The sequence below is a fragment of the Haemaphysalis longicornis genome, unplaced genomic scaffold (genome assembly GCF_048455015.1).
Source record: "Haemaphysalis longicornis isolate Haplotype H1 unplaced genomic scaffold, Haemaphysalis longicornis Haplotype H1 scaffold_1, whole genome shotgun sequence".
Taxonomy (NCBI): domain Eukaryota; kingdom Metazoa; phylum Arthropoda; class Arachnida; order Ixodida; family Ixodidae; genus Haemaphysalis; species Haemaphysalis longicornis.
The window spans coordinates 468,724,459-468,746,481 of record NW_027526203.1 but is presented as its reverse complement, the minus strand read 5'-3'; the positions used below and the strand labels follow the sequence as shown (position 1 = coordinate 468,746,481).

Below are 22,023 nucleotides of genomic sequence, written 5' to 3'. Positions count from 1 at the left end.
CGGCACGTCTCTTCCTCTTTTTTTTCACCATTCTCCTTGCTGTTGACGGCGCGCGAGCATTCCCTCCCTTGATCCTTTGCTCCTCAGAGGTGATCTCTTCAACCTTTTCTGGTTTTGCGCCCTGCTGGCTGCACGTTGCATTGGTTGCTATTGGCAGCATGTCAGAAAGACAGTTTAAAAAGGTGGAGAACTCGTGATCATGAAGGCACCGGTTAGGAATGCATGGGGAGGATCGTACGTGTCTAGTTCTCTTTCATGCAGCGTGTGCACAGTTTATCCGAAAAGTGCCGTCTCACATACATCACCCCACCGGTGTGGGGCCTCGTCCTGCGGTGTTGCAGTAATTTCTGCCGGTGGCATGGCAAAAAGGCAAGTGTGCCGGTTTGGAGTTCTTTATCAGTTACAATGAACGGCCTTCCTGGGAAGGTACAGAGCAAACCAGCAGCGCACTCAGGCAGGAAGCACGGATGTTTTGACAAGCCACACCCATGTCTTGTAATGAGAAATGTGGTAATAGAGTAACAAAGGTCTATATAGATGAACACAATAGTGTGTAAGCATGCTGCAGGAAGCACTAATTAACCAAAGGCGCCAGCGCAAGCTGAAAACGTTGGGCAGACGACGCTTCTCTTTGTATAAAGTGCGAGAAAAAAAACGTCCAGTATCAGGACGTGTCCACGTGAGGCACATGGGAGAATCGATGACGTACACACGTTTAAATGGTTGAGTCCAAAAACACGCAGGAAAGGGTGGGAAAGAGGCGACGAACTTTGCAAAGAAAGTGTGAGCTTTCCGCTGCACGTAAAAAAGTTATACTTGGCACGGATGATGTTGACCACCCAACCTAATGACTGCGCTTGATTATTTAGTGTGCTCAAAACACCTTTCAGGTCTCGTTTAAATGAAAACGGTTTTAGCACCTGAGGAAACACACACTTATTATACCTAGGGTTGTTCGTTTTCGGGTACAACCCTATTTTACCCAATTCTTACACGCCGAACATATTTCAGGAGAATCGGGTTAAACCCGATTTCTCCCCGAATGAACCTTCTCAAAGCAGCGATTTGCATAATCGTGCGATTACGGGCCGCCGTTCTCAACCAGTACTTGCTGGAAGCAAGCCCCCAAAACACAGTTTCCGAACTCATTGAGTATTGCATTACCGTAAAAACCCGTGTATAGTTCGGACCCGCGTATAGTCCGAGGTGTAATTCGGGGATAGCAAACGCGAGGAAAAACGTTTTCACGCGAATATAGTTCGAGGAAAACAGAAAAATGTATTTATTTACACACTTGCGTGCGCACGCGCGCACGATTAGTCGTTGTCCTCGTCTGACGCACTGTCTTCCGAATCTCCCTTGTCCGAAATGTCCTCCCACAGCACCTCATCCTCCGTGCCATCAAGCGCGTTTGAGATGGAGCACTTTTTGAAGGCACGACAAATGAGCGCCTCGGGAATGCAGGCCCACGCCTCAGCGATCCACGAGCAGAGCAGAGCTGGCGAGGCCCGTTTCAGCTGTCCGGCAGGGGTCACTTCTGGCTCTCCGGACCTCATCCACTCCATATACAGGTGCCTGATGTGGTCCTTAAACGGTTTATTAAGGCACACATCAAGTGGCTGTAGCTGGGATGTCATTCCGCCCGGGATGACGACGAGCTCGGTGCGGGAGTCGCGCAGCAGTCGCTTCACGGAGTCCGCCAGATGACACCGAAACGCGTCGAGCACAAGCATCGATGGGAGCCCCAGCAGTGCTCCGGGCCGTCGACACCACACGGACTTGATCCAGTCCAACACTAGCAACTCGTCCATCCACCCCATGTCCTGGCAGCGGACGACAACATTTTTTGGGAACATCTTTCGGCAGCGTCTTTCGTTTAAACAGCACGTAGGGTGGCAGCTTGCGCTCGTCTGCCGTGCAGGACAGCATTACAGTTACCCGCGTTTTCTCGTTTCCAGTTGATCGCACGGTAACTTGCCTGGAGCCTTTTTGATGCACCGTTGGAACCGAGGGCATATCCAGGTACACGGGCGTCTGGTCAGCATTGCCGATCTGGCCCAGCTGAAAGGGGACTGCCTTTCGCAAAGAAATCACGTGCTTCTGAAAGGCGATAAGCAGCTCTTCGTAGCTTTCTGGAAGCTTCTGCGAGACCGACGTACACCGACGTAGGGAGAACCCAGCGCGGCGCATAAAGTGAGACACCCAATGCTTGCTTGCCTTGAAGTGCGCCCGCTGAATGCCTTTGTCTCGAGCGATCTCCCTTGCCTTTGCCTGCAGCAGCTCGATGTTCACAGCGAGTTGTGCAGCTCGTTGCTCCCGAACGAAGTCCGTCAGTTCTCGTTCCACGTCCGGAAACGCTCTATTTTTCGGTCCCCGGAAACTTTTTCTCTTGCCGCTGCATGCAAAAAGGGCTTCCTTCTGCTTCCGCCAACCGCGAATGCTCTGCTCATTCACGCCGAAGTGCCTTTCCGCGGCACAGTTGCCGATGGTTCCGGCAGCAGAAATAACTTTCCTTTTAAAGGCAGCCGAGTACTGCCTGCGCGGTCCCGACATGGCTTAAAATCACGGAAGTAAAATCGTGGCTGTCGTGATGTGCGCCAAGTGATTGCAATGGCCACTGTTGCTCGCCTGATGCACGCCTGTACCTGTAGGTCTCTAGGACTAACGCTACCCAACGTAGACGCGCGCAGACACCTGATGATGATGATAGCACCAACCAATGCCGAAACCAAAACTGAATTCGGGCCGAAACTTTTTGGGATCTGCACATAGTACGGGGCTGAAATTTCGCACCCTAAATTTTAGAAAAAAACCCCGGGCTATACGCGGGTTTTTACGGTAACTATACCACTCGCTGCCTCAGCGTGACAAATGCTGCGCTGACATTGTTGCTCCTAGCTTAAGGGAGCTGTGCTGTCTGGGGACCTTCCTCGCACTTGAGATACGTTCAGCGATCAGACGGGTCTCGAAGGAAGACCGACATGTTGCAGAAGCAGATGATCAGGAAGGAAGGAAGGAACAGTACAGGAAAGGCAGGGAGGTTAACCAGGATACTGTCCGGTTGGCTACCCTGCTCAGGGGGGAGGGGATACGGGAGATGAAAGGGAAAGAAAGGACAGAGGTACATATTCAAGGATAAAATGAGAGGAAGAAAATTAGGTTTGTAAATTAAGGAGAGTGAAAAATTGTGACCAGTTTTTTGTGAATATAATGTTTAATATCTTAGAAGTTATCAGTTTTCTTTATCGTCTTCATTACTGATTCATTTTCAAACAAATGCCAAATTTCGAAGAGCATTTTCTAGAAAACCCTGATGTCTCCCCGATTACCAGCTTGAAATGAACACCAATTTTAACGCATTAGAGTTAAGAAGGTCGTGATGCCGTCTAAAATAAACTGTCTGTATTACTTAGTACATCTGTGGATTTAGTCCGAAAAAACCCAAATTTCAGAATGGTTTAGCAAAAAAACCCGATTTCTCCTCGATTGTCAGTTCAAAAAATAGGACCCATTTTTGCCTCCCGATTTTGAAAAAATATAAAACCCGAAAACAAACAACCCTACTTATGAAGGGCGTCCTGGCATCGGGATGAGATGTCTGGCACATGATGTAAAGGAATGGGAAAACACGCAGGAATAAGAGTATCGAAAATATACTCGCGCAAAGCACTGAACTCATACTCAAGACTGAAACAAGTCTGCAAGGAGCAGAAAGGGTCAACCACTTCTTGGAGAAAAACTTGAGGGTTTCAGGACATTTCTGAAGACATCGATGAATGTCAAGAAGAAATTGGCGGGACACATTCGTAGTACAGCTTTCAAAAACGGACACTGAGCATGTTGAAAGAAGAATAAACGAGGAACAAGCTGCCAAATAAAGAGATGAACAAGCCCGACCCCTTCGGGTGCAACAAGAAGAAAAAGGTTGCCACGCCACTGGGGCTTACTGTGCAGACCCCAAGCAGACATCGCAAAAACCTGGCGAAAAGCCTGTAATCTGAGCGGCAAGCAGTGTAACGCTTGTGAGACAGAAAAGAGTCGAGCAACGAGAAATCTATTGCACACACGGGCACGAGAGAAGGTGGACCGTGGCTGCCCATGGTGTGCCCCGAACAGTGGAGGTTGGTGTTGCGAAGTTGCACAGGAGTAATTGCACCCGAGTGCTGCCAGTGCGGGGAATATCAACTTGAATAACACAACGTCCAGTTTGGCTTCAAATCGAGTAGAAATATTTGGAAGATTTTAAATATTTTTGAAGTACAGTCGACTCGCAACAATTCAAACTCGGATAATTCAAACTTTCAGGTAATTCAAACACATTTCAAAATTTTGGTTGGCCCGCCTTGTTTTCAAAGTATTTTAAGCCGCCTAATTCAAACTGCTCCATTGCGTAAATTCGGTTAATTGATTTTTTTTTGCTTGTCTTTGCCGGAAAATATCTGCTGTATTTGCCACTTCTAGCTGCACATTTGCATCCTTTCAGCATATTGCTGGGATCCGAAAGTTTCTGACCAGTGCAGAAAACTCCCGCAATGCCCTAGCTGCCGGAGCTGCCCTAGCTGGCATCGAAAACTTTTTGAACTCGCATGCAGAGACAAAGCAGTCATACGTTTGCGATTTTTTTTTTTTTTTTTCAAAGCGTGAATAGCACTTCAGTATTGTGTGTGAATGTTTTGTTATTAAATACCAAGGGTGTGTGAATTTTTCGAATACGAATCGAGTACGAATATCTAGCTTCGAATATCGAATCGAATATCGAATAATTAAGGAGGGACGTACGTGGCTTTCGAAATCAACTTTTTAATTTCTTTGTGTATTTTGATGAAAATTAGCACAGCAACCGGAAATGGTTGTGTGAAAACACCATAAAAATTTTATACTAATCTTTAGAAAACTTGATATAAAAAACTTTTCTCTTCACCTTGTAGCGAGATTGAGCGACCTATAAAACCTGATAGAAACCTTTTTTAATTTGCATTCCCAAATGAATGAACGAGGTCATGGAAGTCTTAGAGTTTTTTTAGAACACATTTTTTTTTTTGTCTTCACTTTTTTAGAGGTGAACGAATAATGGGCATATAGACCATGAACGACTGTTCACGTTCGACAAAATTCACAAAAAGTAAACCTGTAAATCTGAGTGTCACGACCTGAACTGTGCATCACGGAATGTAACGCAAAGAACGGAATAAAAAATAGATCTAGCGGTCACAAAGAAATCACTGGAACAAGAGACCTAGGTGGCAAGAAAAACTGTTTTGAGAAAAATGCTTCCGAAGTTGCAGCATAGATTTCAATCATGTCGCTAGGGTTGTAGTCTTTCATGTCCTTTTGAACACGGGGCTTCTGGGATGCCTTGTCTTGATATTGAAGTGCCTTTTGCAGCCTTTTTCTTTCCATAAAACATCATTTTCAGCTCCTCTGTAAAGGGTATACATAGGCCAGTTCGCGGAACAAACGGGGGGGGGAGATGGCTTTGAATGTAAAGTAGGTTAGCTGGTTGCTTGTGTTGCATAGGACAAGTTCCTTCTGCATTGTTGTAGCCATGGCCACAAGTGAAGCACTTTTTTAAATTAAATTTGAACACTGAGTTTTGACTTCTTTTATTCTTTATAACCTTGTTTGGAGCAGAAGCTTACGTGCAGGTGTTCATTGCCAAAAGTGTACATATGACAAGGATACAAATGAGGTACTTTGAAGCTTGGTATAATATTCTGCATAACTCCAACTTCAATGCACGCACATTTTTTTAGTACTCTTGACATACAGGGCATCCAATATTCCTTGCAGCACAGCCAATATGCAATAAGCTATAGATGTATGCATTGGTATTAATAATTTCCTTAAAAAATTCAATTTGTTAAATTCAACGCCAGTAAGGTGCATTTGTAATGCCGTCAACACATTTTTATTCCAAACTCAGACCTGTTTGCATGATTTCTCGAAGTGCACGGGAAATGTTGCGCAAAAAGCGATATGGCTCACCGGCATCGCAGTGCTCAAACACCGCAACATGTCATACTTTGTTTATTCCTGACATGGCCCGTCAGGTTGCTACTAATATTAAATCTAACGTCACAGGCATTGATAACAACTACTGGCGTTTCATCGTACCCGGTTGCGAAGTCAGGTGACACTTCAACGCGCAACGGCTACGCCATGCGCGCCGCAGCTTTTGACGCATCGGCCGTTTCTTTCCCATGGCTAGCGAGCCTACTGCCAAGCTTACCAATTGCTAAGCTCGTAAGCATCGCAAATCAGATGAAAAGTTCACTTCGCGAACTGCTATCACAAGCGCGGGCACTGCGTTTCACCCTCCAGGGTACAGTCACGCCGTCACGAAGCGTTCGACGACCTCCGCCTTTCGAGTCGTGCAACTTCCCGTAATCTGAATTGTGATCTCAGTCATTCCCATTGCGATAATGGCCGTGTTGAATACCACAGCAGATAAAATGACTGAAGAGAAATTTTGCCCAGTGAAGCAGAGCAAATGAACTCAGAAACTTGCACTACGCAGTTCAGGCGGACGCCATCTTGCATTGGCGCAGCGACGCCCAGTCAGGAGGGCCATTTCAACGCGCGCCGACCGGAAGGCCAACTGCGCTTCAGCATTCATTTCTGGCTTCGTTTCTGCGTCTTTCTTTTACTGTCGTTCATCCGTTTGTGAATGCACAAAGATAAAAGAGACGGCCAGGACCGGGAAAAGGATCGCTCGGCCGATCCAATGGTACCAAAATGGCCCCAGGGCGTCCAGTGGCACTGTTGCGCCGTTTTTTTCGCCCCTTTGCGCTAACATTTTGTCACAGCGGCGGGCAAAAATATTTTTTATGCCACTGTGCAATGGTTTTCGGCGAAAAAACTTTGCAAACGGGCAGGATAGAAAACATAGAAGCCAAATATGTGGCTTTCAAAAAAACGTGTTTGGTCATTTTTCAGAAGTCGAAAGCCGCGTCCCCCCTTAAACTAATCAATTCATATATTCGATAATAGCCGAGTATTTGAACCCTTACGAATATTCGAAATCTTTCGAATACATAGTTTTCGAAGCGAATGTGAATATAACATGTTTATTATTCAGGTTATATTAGAAAGTTTCAAATATTCGCACAGCCCTATTAAATACTCTAAGTGAATGTTTTATCACACATGAGTTGGTTTTTCCCCCGAGTCATATTTATGAAAATGTCTGATAATTCAAACTTCTGATAGTTCAAAGAAAATCCTGGGGTCCCTTCGAGTTTGAGTTATCGTGAGTCTACTGTATTTCAAAGTTCAGAAATGCAAATGGACAGCTTTTAATGTTTTAATGAATACAGCTACATAAAATTGGGCCTTGTTTAAAATGAGAAATGCCCTGCTGAAAACACACGTAAAAAAATATTCTTTGCAATGAGTTCGAACTAGCTGGGCACTGGACGTATTGCACTTTGAGCTCTTGCAAACTACTGCTGCAAATATGCACCTGTTTCCTCTGCTAGCAGCGACATGCTTTCCCATAGTGCACTGGTGACATACGGCTTGAGAGGAGGAGGAAGGGGCTTGTGGAGTGCCTTTTACATCCTTGGCATTGGGTCTACTTGGTCTACTTCACTCTCTTGCTTCTCTTTTCGCATCCTGATAACAAGGTTGCACTCTGGGTGTCCTGGTCAGCGGCCCTTAGGACAAGAAGCCTAGCTGCATACTGACATAGCCCCAAGTTTTCTGATCAAATGATGCGCAAAATTGATTTTTTCTCCAAACCCTTGAGGTTCCTTTTTTTTTTTATTATTGGGCATAGGAGAGATGATAAACTTGTCTAGCTCCCTCCGCATGCCTAGACACCAAGGCAAAGTTTTCTTGACAGGAAAGCAGTCATTGACATCGCGGCACTGGCAAAGCTAGGTTGCCTACTAGGTTGCCTACCGGGCATGAAATGCCTTTCGCAGAACCCGCATTTAAGATTCTTGTGCGTATGGGGACATGTGCAGTGCATTCTGGAAGGGGACCTCAAGGCAGAGGGTGGCAGAGTGGAGGTGATGACACCACCACTGTGCCACAAAGGGCATGCCAGTGAGGGTGTGTTTTGGTGCCCCAGACATTGAGTTTCCTTCCTAGAAATGGCATGAACGTTCATGGAGCTGCCCGTCACATTTTTAAGGAGAACTATGTTAATCATTGCTTGTTGAAATATATAGCTGTACCCTCATTACACTAATACTCGTTGCTAAAGTCACCACATAAAACGAAAGTTCCCCCATGTAAACTGCGATATCATCAATAAAGTAAAAGCAGCAGGATAGCTGCTGCATGCTTGTTTTATGCCATAAAAATTTTATGCAAAATATAATTGCATAAAAATTGGGCCTTTTACTTTTCTGCAGGCTGTCTACTGAAACACACTTTAAATATTGCAAATTTTAGTTTTATTTCTGGAATTCACTTTTATATACACTTCAAATTAAAACTGTTCTAACAAAGTCATTATTTGCACCATATTCGCTTCAAAACCAAAAATCACTATTCACACACCCCTTCTTAAAATATTAGGTCACTGTTCCAAGTGATTCCTGGAAAATAATCAGGTCTTGTGTCCCATCCTTCATACCAAAAACCATAGCTTTTCTTGAATTGCATTTGCGGGCAGGACCTGAAGCCTTGCAAAATTCTAGTGCAAGGCAAGAGCAGTCTCCACACTTACCTTGTCAGGAAAAAAAAAAAAAAAAAAAAAAAAAACCGTCATTGGCGTATGCTAGGACACACCTTGTATGTGATAATCTTAATCCATGATGAACATCAGTGTCTCTCGGTTTATGCACTTTGGACGAGGAGCTCCAGGTACAAACAAAACAGAAGAGGATGCGAAGCATACCCGTGATGAACTGATAAAGATGCACCGGTTGTGTTAACTGATTGTTGGCTACCACTCTTGTTGAGCTATTGTCGTAGGAGATGCGGATACCATCGGTAAGTCATATTCCAATGTTCACAGGCTGTAGGTCACCGAACAGGAGTTGTTGACTCATGCAGTCGAGGGCTTTTGCTGAATCCAGTTGCACTAGGGACACGTGAGCTGAAATTCTAGCAACACACTCAAGTATAGATCTTGCAAAATGAATGTTTGTCTGAATGGACTGCTGAGGTGCCACATGCCTGATGGTCACTGACTAGAAGCTCAATTACTGCTTGGAGGTGGTTGGCCAAGATCTTAGCAAGTAGCACTTATAGTCAACATTTGCAGTGAATGCAGCAGTAAAGAGGCTGCTTTACTCAGCTGGCAATCTAGAACACAAAAATCAAAGCCGAAACACTTCACAGTATCACAGAGACGCTGCTGAGGGTCGAGTTACCGGAAGGTTCACATAATGCACACTGGGGGACGGAGTCAACAAACTGCGCTTTAATACTTGCTCCATATGAGCTATATATACCATATAGCGGCTTTCACAAGCTTGCTTGGGAGGTGAAGTCTCCACAAGCTCACTAAGCCATCCATGGCTGCCTACTGGGTCCATCCCCCAATGGGGGCTCGCCTTGTCTCGTGGTGGAGGAATTGGAATCTTGCGTGTGCCACGCACACCATCAAGCAGAAAAGCTTCCAAGGGATGCTTTTCTGTTTGTGGCACACGTCAGTTTGGTTGGGAGAGAAGGGTCTCCAGAGGGGTGGGGGATGTCGATGAGAGACTGGCCCGAGGCTCTTTCCTTCATTTTTTTTTGTATGACTTTATTTTTGCATCTAACAGGTTACAGCAATTCAAGCAGAAATTAGGTGCTTTATGGGTGTGGGGGAGGGGATCGGTGTCCACTTCTTCTGTGAGGTGGGCTGGTCCCGATGCCGGCTTTGCGAAGAAACGGCCAGGTCCTCCTTCTTCTTTAAAGTATTGTAGAAAGGCCCGCAAGAGCCGAAGTGCGTCTGATGGTCCTATGTGCGATGGCAGATCGACCCACTCTTGCAAGGTGCGACGTCAATGTCCGCCGAGAGACTGAGGTGCTCTTTCCCGGACCGTGGTAAATGAAGCGCTACTCCACAGATGTTTGGTCTTGCCTCTTGCAGTGCATGATGGGCACTGTGGTGTCGGGTATGAGTGCGGTTGAATGAGGTCACGTGTGGAACAGCAGCACCATTTGTGCCATTGAGTGCCAAACGTGTTTACCTGCGCCATCCTGCGCCGAACTGCCCCAAACTCATTTATCAGCGCCGTCCGGTGCCGCAGCGCCGGAATTGAGTCGCGAGATACGACCGCCATGATGCCCCATCCCCAAAAACTTGGCTGAAACATTGTGTTTTTGGTCTCATCAAGGTGGTTATGGTTTCGGTTTCATCAGGGCTATGAGTAGCTATGAAAGTTGGATTTGGCTGAGCCCTAAGGCCACAGGCTCTAAGTGCCGTTTCCTCCTTCTCATTGCATTTTTTTGTTTCGCATTTGCACAATTTCGTCGGTGTCGGCTGTTGCGCCAGAATCAATGAAAAATTACCAAAATCAAAATATTTTTGTGGTTTATCAGGAATGGATAGAATAATAATCGCATGAAAGGTTGTAGTTTATTAGAGGTAAATTTAATTGCCCATTTTTGATGATCCTGGCTTTGCTGCCCACAACTTTTCGTAGCGGCATGTATTGAACAAGCAGGTTCTTGGACACTTTGCCCTCGCTTGTTAATTCGGTTCGCTTTTGTTGTGAGTTAATTACTCATTTTCGCTTGTGAACTTTGGAGTTAGCTTTGCTTAGTGGGGATGGTCCAACATTAATCATGCCTTCTAACATGTTCTAGTTAGGTAGTCACTGCCATAAGTTCATTGATTTTGGTAACCCTGTGGCGGGCGAAGGCAAAGCTGTGTTTTGTGGTCCATTGTGTGGTGCGCTGCAATGGGAATCCCAACCTCACACCACTGCCCTTTCAAAGCCTGGGAGAGACCATTTTGCAGCCTTTCTGACAGAGTGAAGTTTGGCCGGGTTTAGGGGAAGGTCAGCAAGTGGGAAGGGCAGTTAAGAGTAACAGAAAAGTGGTTGAGTTGCCATGTTTATGTGACACTGTAGGCATTGCTTGGACAGGTGGTGTGTGTCTTTAGGGAGTGAGTGCCCCTCTAACAACCCTCCACACGCGGCTGCTGCAGATGTGTTGCTGAGGTGGGAAGGAGGGGAGAGAACCAATGGTGGAAATCCCCAGGGGGTGGGTTCTCGAAACCCCTCTGGTCTGGTTTTTCTACACCTCAAACCTCTTCCTATACAAATCGTATATCGAGTGCCTAATAATGTAGGTACGACTTCTTGCTGACCACATCAAGGTTGCAAACACTTTAAACACTGGACAGAGAATGAAGGTGAAAGCAAAACTGCATTCTGACTCTCACCTGGAAAGAGAGGAAGCAACACTAACAGTCCACAAGGTGTCGAAAAAACACAAAAGCCAAAGCTTATATCTTAGTGCTTTGGATAACAATTAAAGCTCATTATCACCAACCACACAGAATGCCAGCTGATGCATCTCTTGGCTGCTCTATAATACGAAGGCTCCTAGACCAGGGGTTAGGAGCTTCTCTAGATTCACTGCTGGTGGTTTGTTGATGTTGATGGTTGTCTATTTATGTCATCCGCAAGGACTGAAGTCCTGCCAGTGTTCAAGCTCTTGGAGCGTAATGGCTGCGCTCTTCTCAATTTCGGTTTTAAATTGCCGATTGTTGCTAGTCGCTTGCGCAGTGCATGCACTTATTTCAGATATTTTGTATCTGGCAGTATTTTTAGGCAGACTTTATGGAAATTTGGCAAAATTTTCAGTGCAGTTGACCTGCAGGCACAGTGCAGAAACAAGTAAGTTACCAAAAGGGCCACAACGTGTGTCACGAAACTAGGCTTATTTAAACTAGACTGCAGTATATTTAAAATAGCCTATGGATGTTAACTGATGGATGCAGCAAAAAGAACACCCCTTCCAAGCAGGAAACTCCTACGGTAGTGCTGTTGAGCTACACATTTTTAATGACACAGATCGGTGAATTATTGAGAAAAAGCTGCTGTGAATTGGTTCTGCGCTTAGGGCATTTTTCATTTTTGTGTACAGTTTTTGTGTTTTGATTCTGTGTTAGTTTTATTGGAGACAAGTTTTTATTCTTGCAATGTCAGTCCTGTTCATTGTGATAGAATAAAAATGTGATGTGCACAATAAAAACTGCAGATATTTCTGTTTGTGAGTAGGTTTCTGATGCGCAGAAAAACACAAATGTCCTCCTACACATTTCACTAGCACATCGAGGAATGGAAGGGTGTTGACCTTTTTACATTCAACAGTTCGATGGAATTTGGGTTTGCTAGGAAGCGTTCTACGCCAGACTCTTTCGCCACACAAAAACAGTCGTTCTGACTCTTCTCCGTACCTCACAGAAGCTTTTGATGGCTTACTGGAAACCAAAAGATGTCGCTACACGATTGAAAAAATTTTTTTTGCCTATCATCGCTGAAGTGGGCATTCGGTTGTTCATCCAGACAACATATTCTGCATATATAAATCCGTTTGAGGGACATTTTTACTGAATGTTTGACCTGTCACTAACCCAAGATCCAAATATTAAAAACCTGAAAGGAAAAAGGTGCGAGAATAAACAGACCTCTGCGAAATAGTTGGCAGATAGGACAGTTGACAGTCCGAATTCGATGGGTACAGGCCCAAGCCAGGCTTTTCAAAAAATTAAAAATCCCGGTCCAGGGCCGGAGGGGGCTCTGCTCCCCCATGAAGCCGTCAGAGGGGGGCACGAGCACTATTGCTCCGCCGTAGTTGGTGCTTCTGGAAGAGGGTGTCGGTACAGCGTGCATCAAATGGTGGGAATGGGTGTGTATGAATGCAGTTGTCACTTATCATTGTATTCCATGTTCTCACTAATCCCTTTGAGAGAGAAAATAACCCTGACTTTTTTCAACATTCCACCTTGAACATGCAAAAATCTGGCTTATGCACTTAAGGTAAATGATAAATTTGGTGCTGTGAATGCATTAGGGGCTTTCCGAATGCGGCTGCTAACACTACTGTTTGCCTGCTTTATTCAAACTTGCATGTGAAGAGTAGTGCTGCATATGTCTGCCATGGTTGCTCTGTGTGGAGTTGTTGTGGGTCCTATTCTTGTTGTAAGCAGTGAATGTCTTGTACAACAAGATTACAGCACACAGTAGCAAAATTTGGGTTATTCAAAGCTTTAGTGTGGTGGGCTAATTGTGGGCCAGCTGTTTCTTTGGATTCCCAAACTATATGAGCGTATAGTCTTGAGCTTGTTAGCGTGGCATTGCAGGCGAAACATTGCACAACAGGATGGGAGGCAGGAGAAGTGCTTTGCATCATCCGATTGTGGGTGGTTTTAATTGAGAATTGGTGGCCTGAATTTGGTGTGGGGGACCCTTGTGCCAGTGAGATGGAGCTGGGGGCTCTTCTTCTGTGTCCAGTGTGCCGGACCTGCTGCCGTCGTCACCAGCGAAGCCCAGCCTGAACGAGGAAGAGCTGACGACGCCCGAGACACCCACCAAGAGTGTGGCACCTGACAGCCCCGAGCCTCCCGAGGAGTTGTCCCCCGTTGCTGATGAGCCGCCCGCAGAGGTGGCTGCTGAAGAGCTTCCTGAGGACCCCGGTGAGGTGGAGGAGGAGGAGGAGGAGGAGGGGGAGGATGACGAGGAGGAGGTCAAGGCTGGCGAGGAGGAGGAAGAGGAGGAGGATGACGAGGAGGAGGAGGAGGACGACGACGGGGACGGGGAGGAGGAGGAGGAGGAACAGACTGCCTCGTCTGCTGAGCGTGAGCGAGACCTCTCTTACTTTGGCAGTAGAGGAGCCAAACTGTGGGGCCGCTGCAAACTGTTGGGTGGGCCCTTTAATTGTACATGGGTGGGACGAGAGAAACAACTTTAGAGAGAGGGAAACAACTTTATACGGGTGTGGATGCAGAAAAACACATCAAAGATGTACTCTTACTTGTGTTTTGTGCTCTTTGTACCCGAGGCTATTCAAAATGGGGGACCACCTGCCAAAACTGATTTCACCAATCTAAAGATAACGTATCAACATCACCGAGAGGTGAACAAACAATGAAGGTGGCAGTGTCATAGCGATGTGGGCCCAAGGGGCTGCCAGTGGTGTTTCTGCCGAGCTTCATGCTGTCTTCTACCTCAGTTCCTTGTTTTTGGAAGAAGCTTGTGACATGTATGCACGCTGTCACTGCGAAGGTCGAGGTAATTGGCAATAAGTCATCTATGATGCAAACTGAAAGCAATTGGTCTGCCTGCCTTGTGCATATCACCAGGAACTACGGCAATACAGTTTGTCACGTGTGCTCCCTTTCTATTATATGCATTGGTGTGAGAGTAGGTTCCTGCCCTTACCCTCCTTTGCATTTTTGCGAGTCCCCCGCACGGGGCACCTTGTGAATATAAGGTGACGGTATTGGCGACACCGCGGACCCCGAGCCGCCAAACATAAGCCATAACCTACCATGGCATGGTGTTGAGAGGTGAAGGGCAAGAAATTACGAACGGTGGCCGTCGGAACCGTGGTCAAGCTCCGGCGGATGGGCTCCCGGTCTGTTTACCAAGCAGGGATCTCCAGGACCTCTCTGACTATCAGGGTAAGGTTAGAGCAGAAAGTCCCCTGCTTTTTTCCATGCTGTATGCTTTTCTCAAAATTTTGTAAAACCGAATGATCGGCCCCCCAAAAGGGACCACACCGAAGTTTTTTTACCCCTTCCAACCATGACCTTCCCAAAACCTGACAATTACCCCCGCTTCTTGGTAATCCAATCTCTTGAACAAGCAAAGCCTATTGCCTCACAGTTGGTGTTCTTGATCTCAAAGTTTCTAGAAAGTATTATGGGTAAATCATATAAAGCTAAGAAACAAAGAACTGGCGAGCTCTTAATTTAAGTAAACAGTCAGCAACAGGCCACGAAACTCCTCACTCAAACCCGCATGTTGGATCTCAGGGTGTGATCTCCGAGCCAGGGGCGGTATTCCCGTAACTGTCCCTTTTGAAAACGTCCCTTTTGGGTCCCTTTCATCGTGACGTACTTCCGGTTAAGAAGTGGACGTTGGCAGCATAGAGGAAGGTTGGCAGTAGGTTTGCCGCGCTTGCGTTACGTCACTTCCGGTTGTTTGCTTTTAGCCAATCAGGGCTTGCCAAAAGGGACACTTTTGAAAGGAACGCAAAAGGGACAAAACTCGAGAATACCGCCCCAGATCTAGCAGACGAGACGGAGGCAGACTTCAAGGCTCGAGAAGCCCAGGTGTGACGGCAGTCCGGCGCATCACCATAAGAAGAGACGATAAGGTAGTACCCACTAGACACACCATCCTGATGTTTGACCGCTCCGCTCTTCCGGACCACATCAGTGCGGCTTCATCCGGTGCTCCGTGCGAGTGTGCATCTCGAATCCACGGCACTGTTTCAAGTGCAAGCGGTTCGGGCATGGTACTAACTCGTGTCGGGGCCAACTAACTTGTGCCAAGTGCGCCCAACACGATCACCCAACTGATAACTGTGACGCACAACAATTCCTTTACATAAACTGCTAAGGCCCACACATGGCCTACTCGAGGACCTGTGAAAAGTTCAAGTTGGAAAAGAAAATAATCAATCTGAAAGTAACTGAGAACCTCTCCTTTTTTGAAGCATGAGAGAGGTTTGCCTTTTTTCCTTTGGAAAGGTATGCCAACAGAGCTCGCCGGTGGGGGGGGGGAGGAGCGCGGTGCTTGGTTTCGGCGGCGACCCAGGCCAGCGAGACTGACTGGGTCCCGCGCCCGCCCTTCGCTGGGTTGTCTCCGGCAGCCCAACCCGGCACCGCACTGCCTGCGGAGCCTGCAGTGGTTGCGATAGCCACAAACACCGTTGAGAGCAATGCCGCTTCTCCCGTTGCCACTCCGCTAGCCCACAGTACACCTGAGGGCACTGAGCAGATGGACACAGGGGCGCCCGCTGCATCCTCGCCCCACCGCCTGCCCACCCGTGGCGCTCCCAATGCCCATCGTGGTGATGGCAGAAATGAAGGGCACTCGAAAGGGTTAAGTCTAGGGGGCTTGGTCCGCCGGGCACCCCCTGGACATCTGATGAGGAGATGGATGTGGGGCCTTTCCTATCTGCTTCGCAGCGGAAGGACCGGGTCCCTTCATCCAAACCTCCAGAGAAGCCAAAAAAAACCCCTCCGAGAATCACAACCCCAAAGCTCTGAACACTTAATAATGGGAAAAGAAAATATTGTTCAATGGAACTGTAGAGGCCTTCTTAGTAATCTTGACGGTGTGTATGAGATACAGCATTCTGATCAGCCAAGTGTAGTGTGTATTCAAGAAACACATTTATACCCGTGCCACACGCGCACGAAAAATGACATTAAAGGGGGCCTGAGATGGATTTCAAAGTGTTTTTGTTTGTGTCAGAAATCTACTCCATAGTTCTTGTAGAAACAAGTCCAAAAATAGTAAGCATATTCGCTCACGCTAACAAAAGTTATTACCCCGACGAGACAGAACTATTTGTTGGCTCGGCGGCTTGCGATGACGACATAGTCCGACCTCGTCCGAGGCGAATCACTTATTTCATGGTTGGCCGCCGGAATGTCCGCGATTTTTGACGGCGGCGGTTTGGTTTAGAGCGTCGTCGTTACCATGGTTACTTCAGCGAGTGGGTCGCACATGAGACGGCGACGTCCTTTTTTTTTTTTTTTTAAGCTACGTTTTCAGTCTTTACAGACTTTGAGCAGGAGATACTGGTGATTGCTGAAGTCGACCTTGCATGCGCGAAAGTTTCCGTTACTTATTTTTACCGTCGCTACCGATACAGAGGCTAGAATTTCTACCGACTGTAGTAGCGAGCCCCCTGCGCCGGCGAAATGTACGCTCACGTTTTGATTAGATTACCGGAAAGTTCCGAGTGAACGCCCTCCCCCGAAACATTGCCCACCCCCTTTTACGGTTGAAATATTCAATTTACTGAAAGACGCACGCCCACCCCGTAAAATCCATGGCTTTAGCGCCGATGAGTGAACAAAACAAACCCGAACCATCTCTTCATGTGTAGATGCGGTCACTTATTCGTCCTTTCCGCGCATGACCCGAAATTTCGCCCATCTCGTATTTTTCACTTGATATCACTGTACTTAAATTTGGGTGGGTGTTCTTCCGGAACTTTACGGCACAGCAAATGCGCTGTGCTCTGCGCTTCATGCAAGCAATCTTAGTTGATGTTTACTACATTCTTGCTAAATGATGATCAGGAGCACGATAAATGACAATTTTTTTTAGAATGAGCGAGCAAAATTTCCGCCCCTACTCCAGCTTCCCACGCTTCCAATGGTTCAGATGCCTTTATGAACTAGCATAGCTCTTTTATGCTTTCAAAATCGTCTTGGGCAAGGTAATATAGGTAACTGCGGAATCATTACAATATATCTTACTCATTTTATATCGAAATATTTAGCGGTGGCGTGAATTCTGGTTATTGCAATACTTGGTCCTAATTATTCCCACTAGATGGCGGCGTCAACGTCATGTTTTCGATTTTTTAAGCTCTACAGTAGAAGTATACGGCTCTTTTAAAAAAAATTATTGTATTGTGAGAGTTCAATCTAAGACGTCTAAGATTAAAGCCATTTCAAGCGTAAGCGAACAGTTCTGGGCAACAAACGTTTGTGTCATTTGCTTTGCGACAAATTCGCCAGATGTCGCTACTCGGCAGAGCCGGTAAGCCGGAATGCAGAAACCGCAGAGTGCAATCCTTTCGTTTTCAGCGGCTAACGGCTACTCTTGCTTCATTTAACACGGTAAACGGTAAAGCGCGCTAAGGACACTAGGCAACAGATTCATTCAGAAGGCCGGTGCTGCAAACCACACTTTCTGCGATCATCACTTGATGGGAATCAATGAAATGAAACTCTTTGGCAGTTGTCGTTACGGGATAAGCATGCTCTAGCCCTTGTCGCGACCGCCGCAGAGAATCAGCTGCGACAGCGTTTGGGCTTGAACTGATTTATTCAGCCCGCGTGAGCGCACTTCAGCGTGCGCCTCGTGATCACGAGCAGTGCCCGGCGTCGTCCAAGCGCTGCGTGCGGAGCTGCTCCTTCGTCGTCGGCGCGGCGCTCCCTTGGCGCGCCGTTCGTTACCACCTCTGAAACAACGTCGAGGCTACGCTCGAAACACAGATGGTGCAAAGAATCCTTTCGGGTACAGCGTCCAAGAAAGCAAATGCAAAGAAAACTGATGAAACTGTTACACCAGACATGGAGCGCTGAGCGGTCACGCTGGCTGCAAGCGTCGTTGCTCCTGCGCTCACTGTATCCTTCCGCCGAGAACGGAGGAGCGTCAAGCCCGGTTTGGCCCGGTGTGTAAGTGCTTTACACTCCGGTATAAAACAAATATGTGTGACTGTGTAAAAGCACCCACACACAAAAGATGTTTTTTGTAGCTTTCTGATGTTTTTACGCTCGTAAAAAATTGATTAAATCAAGAGCGCACAAACACGTCACGATTAGTTCAAGAAATAGCCGTTGCGCTCCGATACCATCGACCCCCCAAAAACCCCCATCTCAGGGGCCCTTTAAGTGCTTAAAGGAGCCATGAAGAGAAAATGCAAGTTGGTTTTATTCGAAAGATTTCGTGTTTTATAGTGCCCCCAGCGCTTGTCCGGATACAACGGTGCTTTATTCACTGAGAAATTAAACAATTTAGGTTAAAATTTTGATTTTCCCGCTCAATCGTGCGTTTTCGTGGTCCCAAATGACATCACAGGAACCGACCGCTCTGCAGCCTAGAGTACCTTCATTCACGCATCCGCCGTACAGGGTAGAGACACATATACGCTGGCGCCGCCATTTTCGGTTGCTCGCTCGCCGCCGAAGCAAGTCATTGTGTCAAAACCGTGCTAAAATTATCGCCGCAACGCGGTTTACTGAAGAAGTTTGAATCATATTGTCTGTTTCGCGTTGCTAGGTCTCGTGGGAAACGAAAAGAATAACACGTTGAGCCCGTTGGCCCAATTGCGCCGGCACGGGACCGTTCAAAGGTTGTCTCCACCCTGTACAGCGGTGTTGGTTTGTTCCTGCGTTTCTTTGTTCCCGCGTTTCTTTACGTTCCGTAACCTAGATGGCGCCACCATACCGTGGCAAGCGTTTGGTTTGTTTTTGCCCGCATTTAAACCTGGTTTGTTTTTGTTCTGGGAGAAAATATTCGTTCCCTGAAACAGTGCTGCTCGACAAATGGGGTCACGTAAGACACCGTTGCTTGCGTCAATCGGCCAGTGTCGTCTGAGACAACCCCAAGCCCCGTAGTGCTGTGCAGCTAAACCAAGCATGCTGTGCGCAGTACGAACAGCAGAACGCATCAGTACTTCTATGTTTACATGTGCTTTCGTAACTTCCACTGTTTGTTTTATTGCTTTGTAAAGAATGTGCCCTAAATATAAGCGCAAATCGCTCGTTCGTCTAGTTTGTAAGCTCTACCTAATTTGCATCTGCTTCTGCCAGCCTCCGCCAATCGCAGAGCTTAGCTCATGTGACATCATAGGTTCTGTTGCGGGAAATGAGCTGGTTGGTCGCATGACCATTCCCGTTTTTCCTAATTATGTAGCTTATTTGAGCGAAGTTTACGTTAAAAGTGGTGTCAGTATGATTCTAAAGAGACAATCTTTTGAATGAACCAAACTTGTGTTTTCTCTTCATGGCTGCTTTAAGGCCGTAAGAGTTTAAGATGCCGAATGACATTAATTGGTCGGGCCGTGTTACACGTGAGGCCGGAAAGGCATTGAATGTGTTAGGCATGATGGTGATCATGACCAAAAAGAAAAATTCACTCATATTTTAGAAGTCTTCAACGTAGAGAAAAACGTCTTACAAGGGTTACGAATGTTGTTTGTGAAAGAAAACGTTATGAGAGATTGTGTTTTCTTAAAAATGGTGTGAGCCGTTTCTAAAAGTGGCTTCATCAGCTGCCATTACCTGCCAGTGGTAGCCAAATCCGAAAAATTTAACACGACGAGTGAAACGATGTTTTGCCTTTTGCCGCTGTTTTAGTGAACTTCGTCTTCTTCAAAACTTCGCCACCAAATTGTGCACAAAAAATCGTCTCATTTCGAAGTTCAGCTACGTTTCCACGTCAATACTCTGGTGCTGAGAGTTTCGTTGGCTTCATTTTACTGATTGCGTTCGAGAGTAGGCAGATTTAAGGCGTTCGTGAAGGTGAATGAGTTGTGCAGAACTCTTTAAACTAAAAATGACATTAGAGCGAAGGGCATTAGATTTTTGCGTGTAGCAGTGAATTGCGTGTAGCAGCATTAAAAGTTAAGGCATTAAGCACTTAATGTCATTTTTCGTGTATGTGTGGCACGGGCATTAAATTCTTAACACACAAATTTCTTGAATAATTATATGGTATTCAGAAAGGACAAGGATGGTTGCACGCACTGTTCTGGCAGTGGCCTTCATCATCCCTAAATCCTTAGATCACCACCTACCTACATTGAACAGTGTCCTTGAGGCTGTAGCAATTTGCGCAATAACATTTAATAGGTTAAAGGGACACTCAAGTGAATTTGTCAAGCTCATGTTTTTGCTTCCACTGCATAGACTGGCTCAAATAAACACACTTTTTATTGTTTATCTGGGGGATAAGGCAATATTTATTTTATAAAGCCTGAAAAAAGAAAAACGACCATGCACGGTTTGCAGCGGCCGCACTAACAGCAGTGACGTAAATACAAGGTGCTACGTGATTGGACGATGTCCAAGATTCGGATTCAAACCGGCTTCGCTTCTGCAACACAACATGTTTGGCATCCGAAGTTATCGTTAAATGGGCATTCTCGATATCTCAGTAATTGGCATACCGCGCTTCTGCCATGTTTTCGGCTGTAAAATGCGTCATAAGCCTACCAGCACTGCTTGGAATTGTAACAATCACTAGCCGAGTTGTACGCAGTGGATGAATGCCCTCCGCATTACTGTAGACGCTCAGATGTGATGCACTGTTCCCCCATCTTTGGAGCTTGCCTGGCTCATGCCTGTCTCGGAGAAAGTGTGTTTGCACCAGGCCAGGGGTCTGCTGATTCTGGACTGTGCGCACTGCCTGCAAGCAGTCGGTGCTTATGGCAACAGCACGCCTAGGAGAACTCGCTAGCGTGTCAGTGTCAGTGTGCACGCGTTCTGCAAAATCGCTCATGGAGCAGTGAACGTTACAGCGCAAAACTGGTGAATTTAGTATAGAAAACATCGGCCAAAAACAAAGAAATCAATTTGAAAAAAAAAAAAAAAAGCATGCACTTTTGGGGATTCGAACTTGCGACTTGCAAAACAACATATACCTAGTGTTCCAGACCACTTGGCCATCAGCCAGGAATGACAGGGCTGGATATGTAAAGCATATAATGTATAGGCAGTTTGCATTTTTATTTAGCTTTCGCATTTCAAGTAGCAGAACCTAAGCTTAGATAGCTTAGGTTCTGCGCGCTTCGTCGCCGCTCTTCCGGGCGTGGGCGACGGTAGCAGCACATGTATCACCCCTGTCAACTCCAAATACGTCAGGCACAAATGAATTTTACTGTCGGCTCGTTTAGACCTGATACTTGCACAGTGAGAGGTTGGCTTTGTTTTGCAGCGTGGACAACGAAATGCGGCTTCGTTTCGAATATATACGTCGCAGAAAAATATGTTTCGGTGATGTGATTACATATTCCCGGACAATAACTTATGCCTTTTATAAGAATATAAACCATGCGAAAATGTGAAGTATATTCCAAGCCTGTGCGTAGTTAAATATGTGCCCACACACGCCGTATAGCAAGAACCAAGGCAAGTTAATGAAACCACGAAAAAATAAATGCTGTGCAAGTGCGGAATTAAGCAACATAATAGCCCTAACGGAAATGAAAAATAAACCAGTGCAGCTTCTGACATGCTAAAGACGTTCGGGTTCACTAGACCAACTATACGCGAAATGCACTGCTATTTCGCGAGACATTGGGGGGGGGGGGGGGGGGGGGGGAGACGCTGTGTACAAATGCGGAGCGGAATCAAGCAATGAACGTTTTCGCAAT

The 22,023-nt window shown here is 46.4% G+C and overlaps 1 protein-coding gene across 5 annotated transcripts in view; it reads left to right on the top strand.

The window, feature by feature from the left end:
- The window catches only part of LOC144156227 (bromodomain-containing protein 8-like), a 97,340-nt gene that overhangs the window by 36,578 nt on the left and 38,739 nt on the right, over positions 1-22,023 (top strand). For all 5 annotated transcript variants that reach the window (XM_077688133.1, XM_077688131.1, XM_077688130.1 and 2 more), the window contains one exon: positions 13,407-13,750. In XM_077688133.1, coding sequence (XP_077544259.1) covers positions 13,407-13,750 — 344 coding nt within the window. The remainder of the gene's footprint in view (positions 1-13,406; positions 13,751-22,023) is intronic.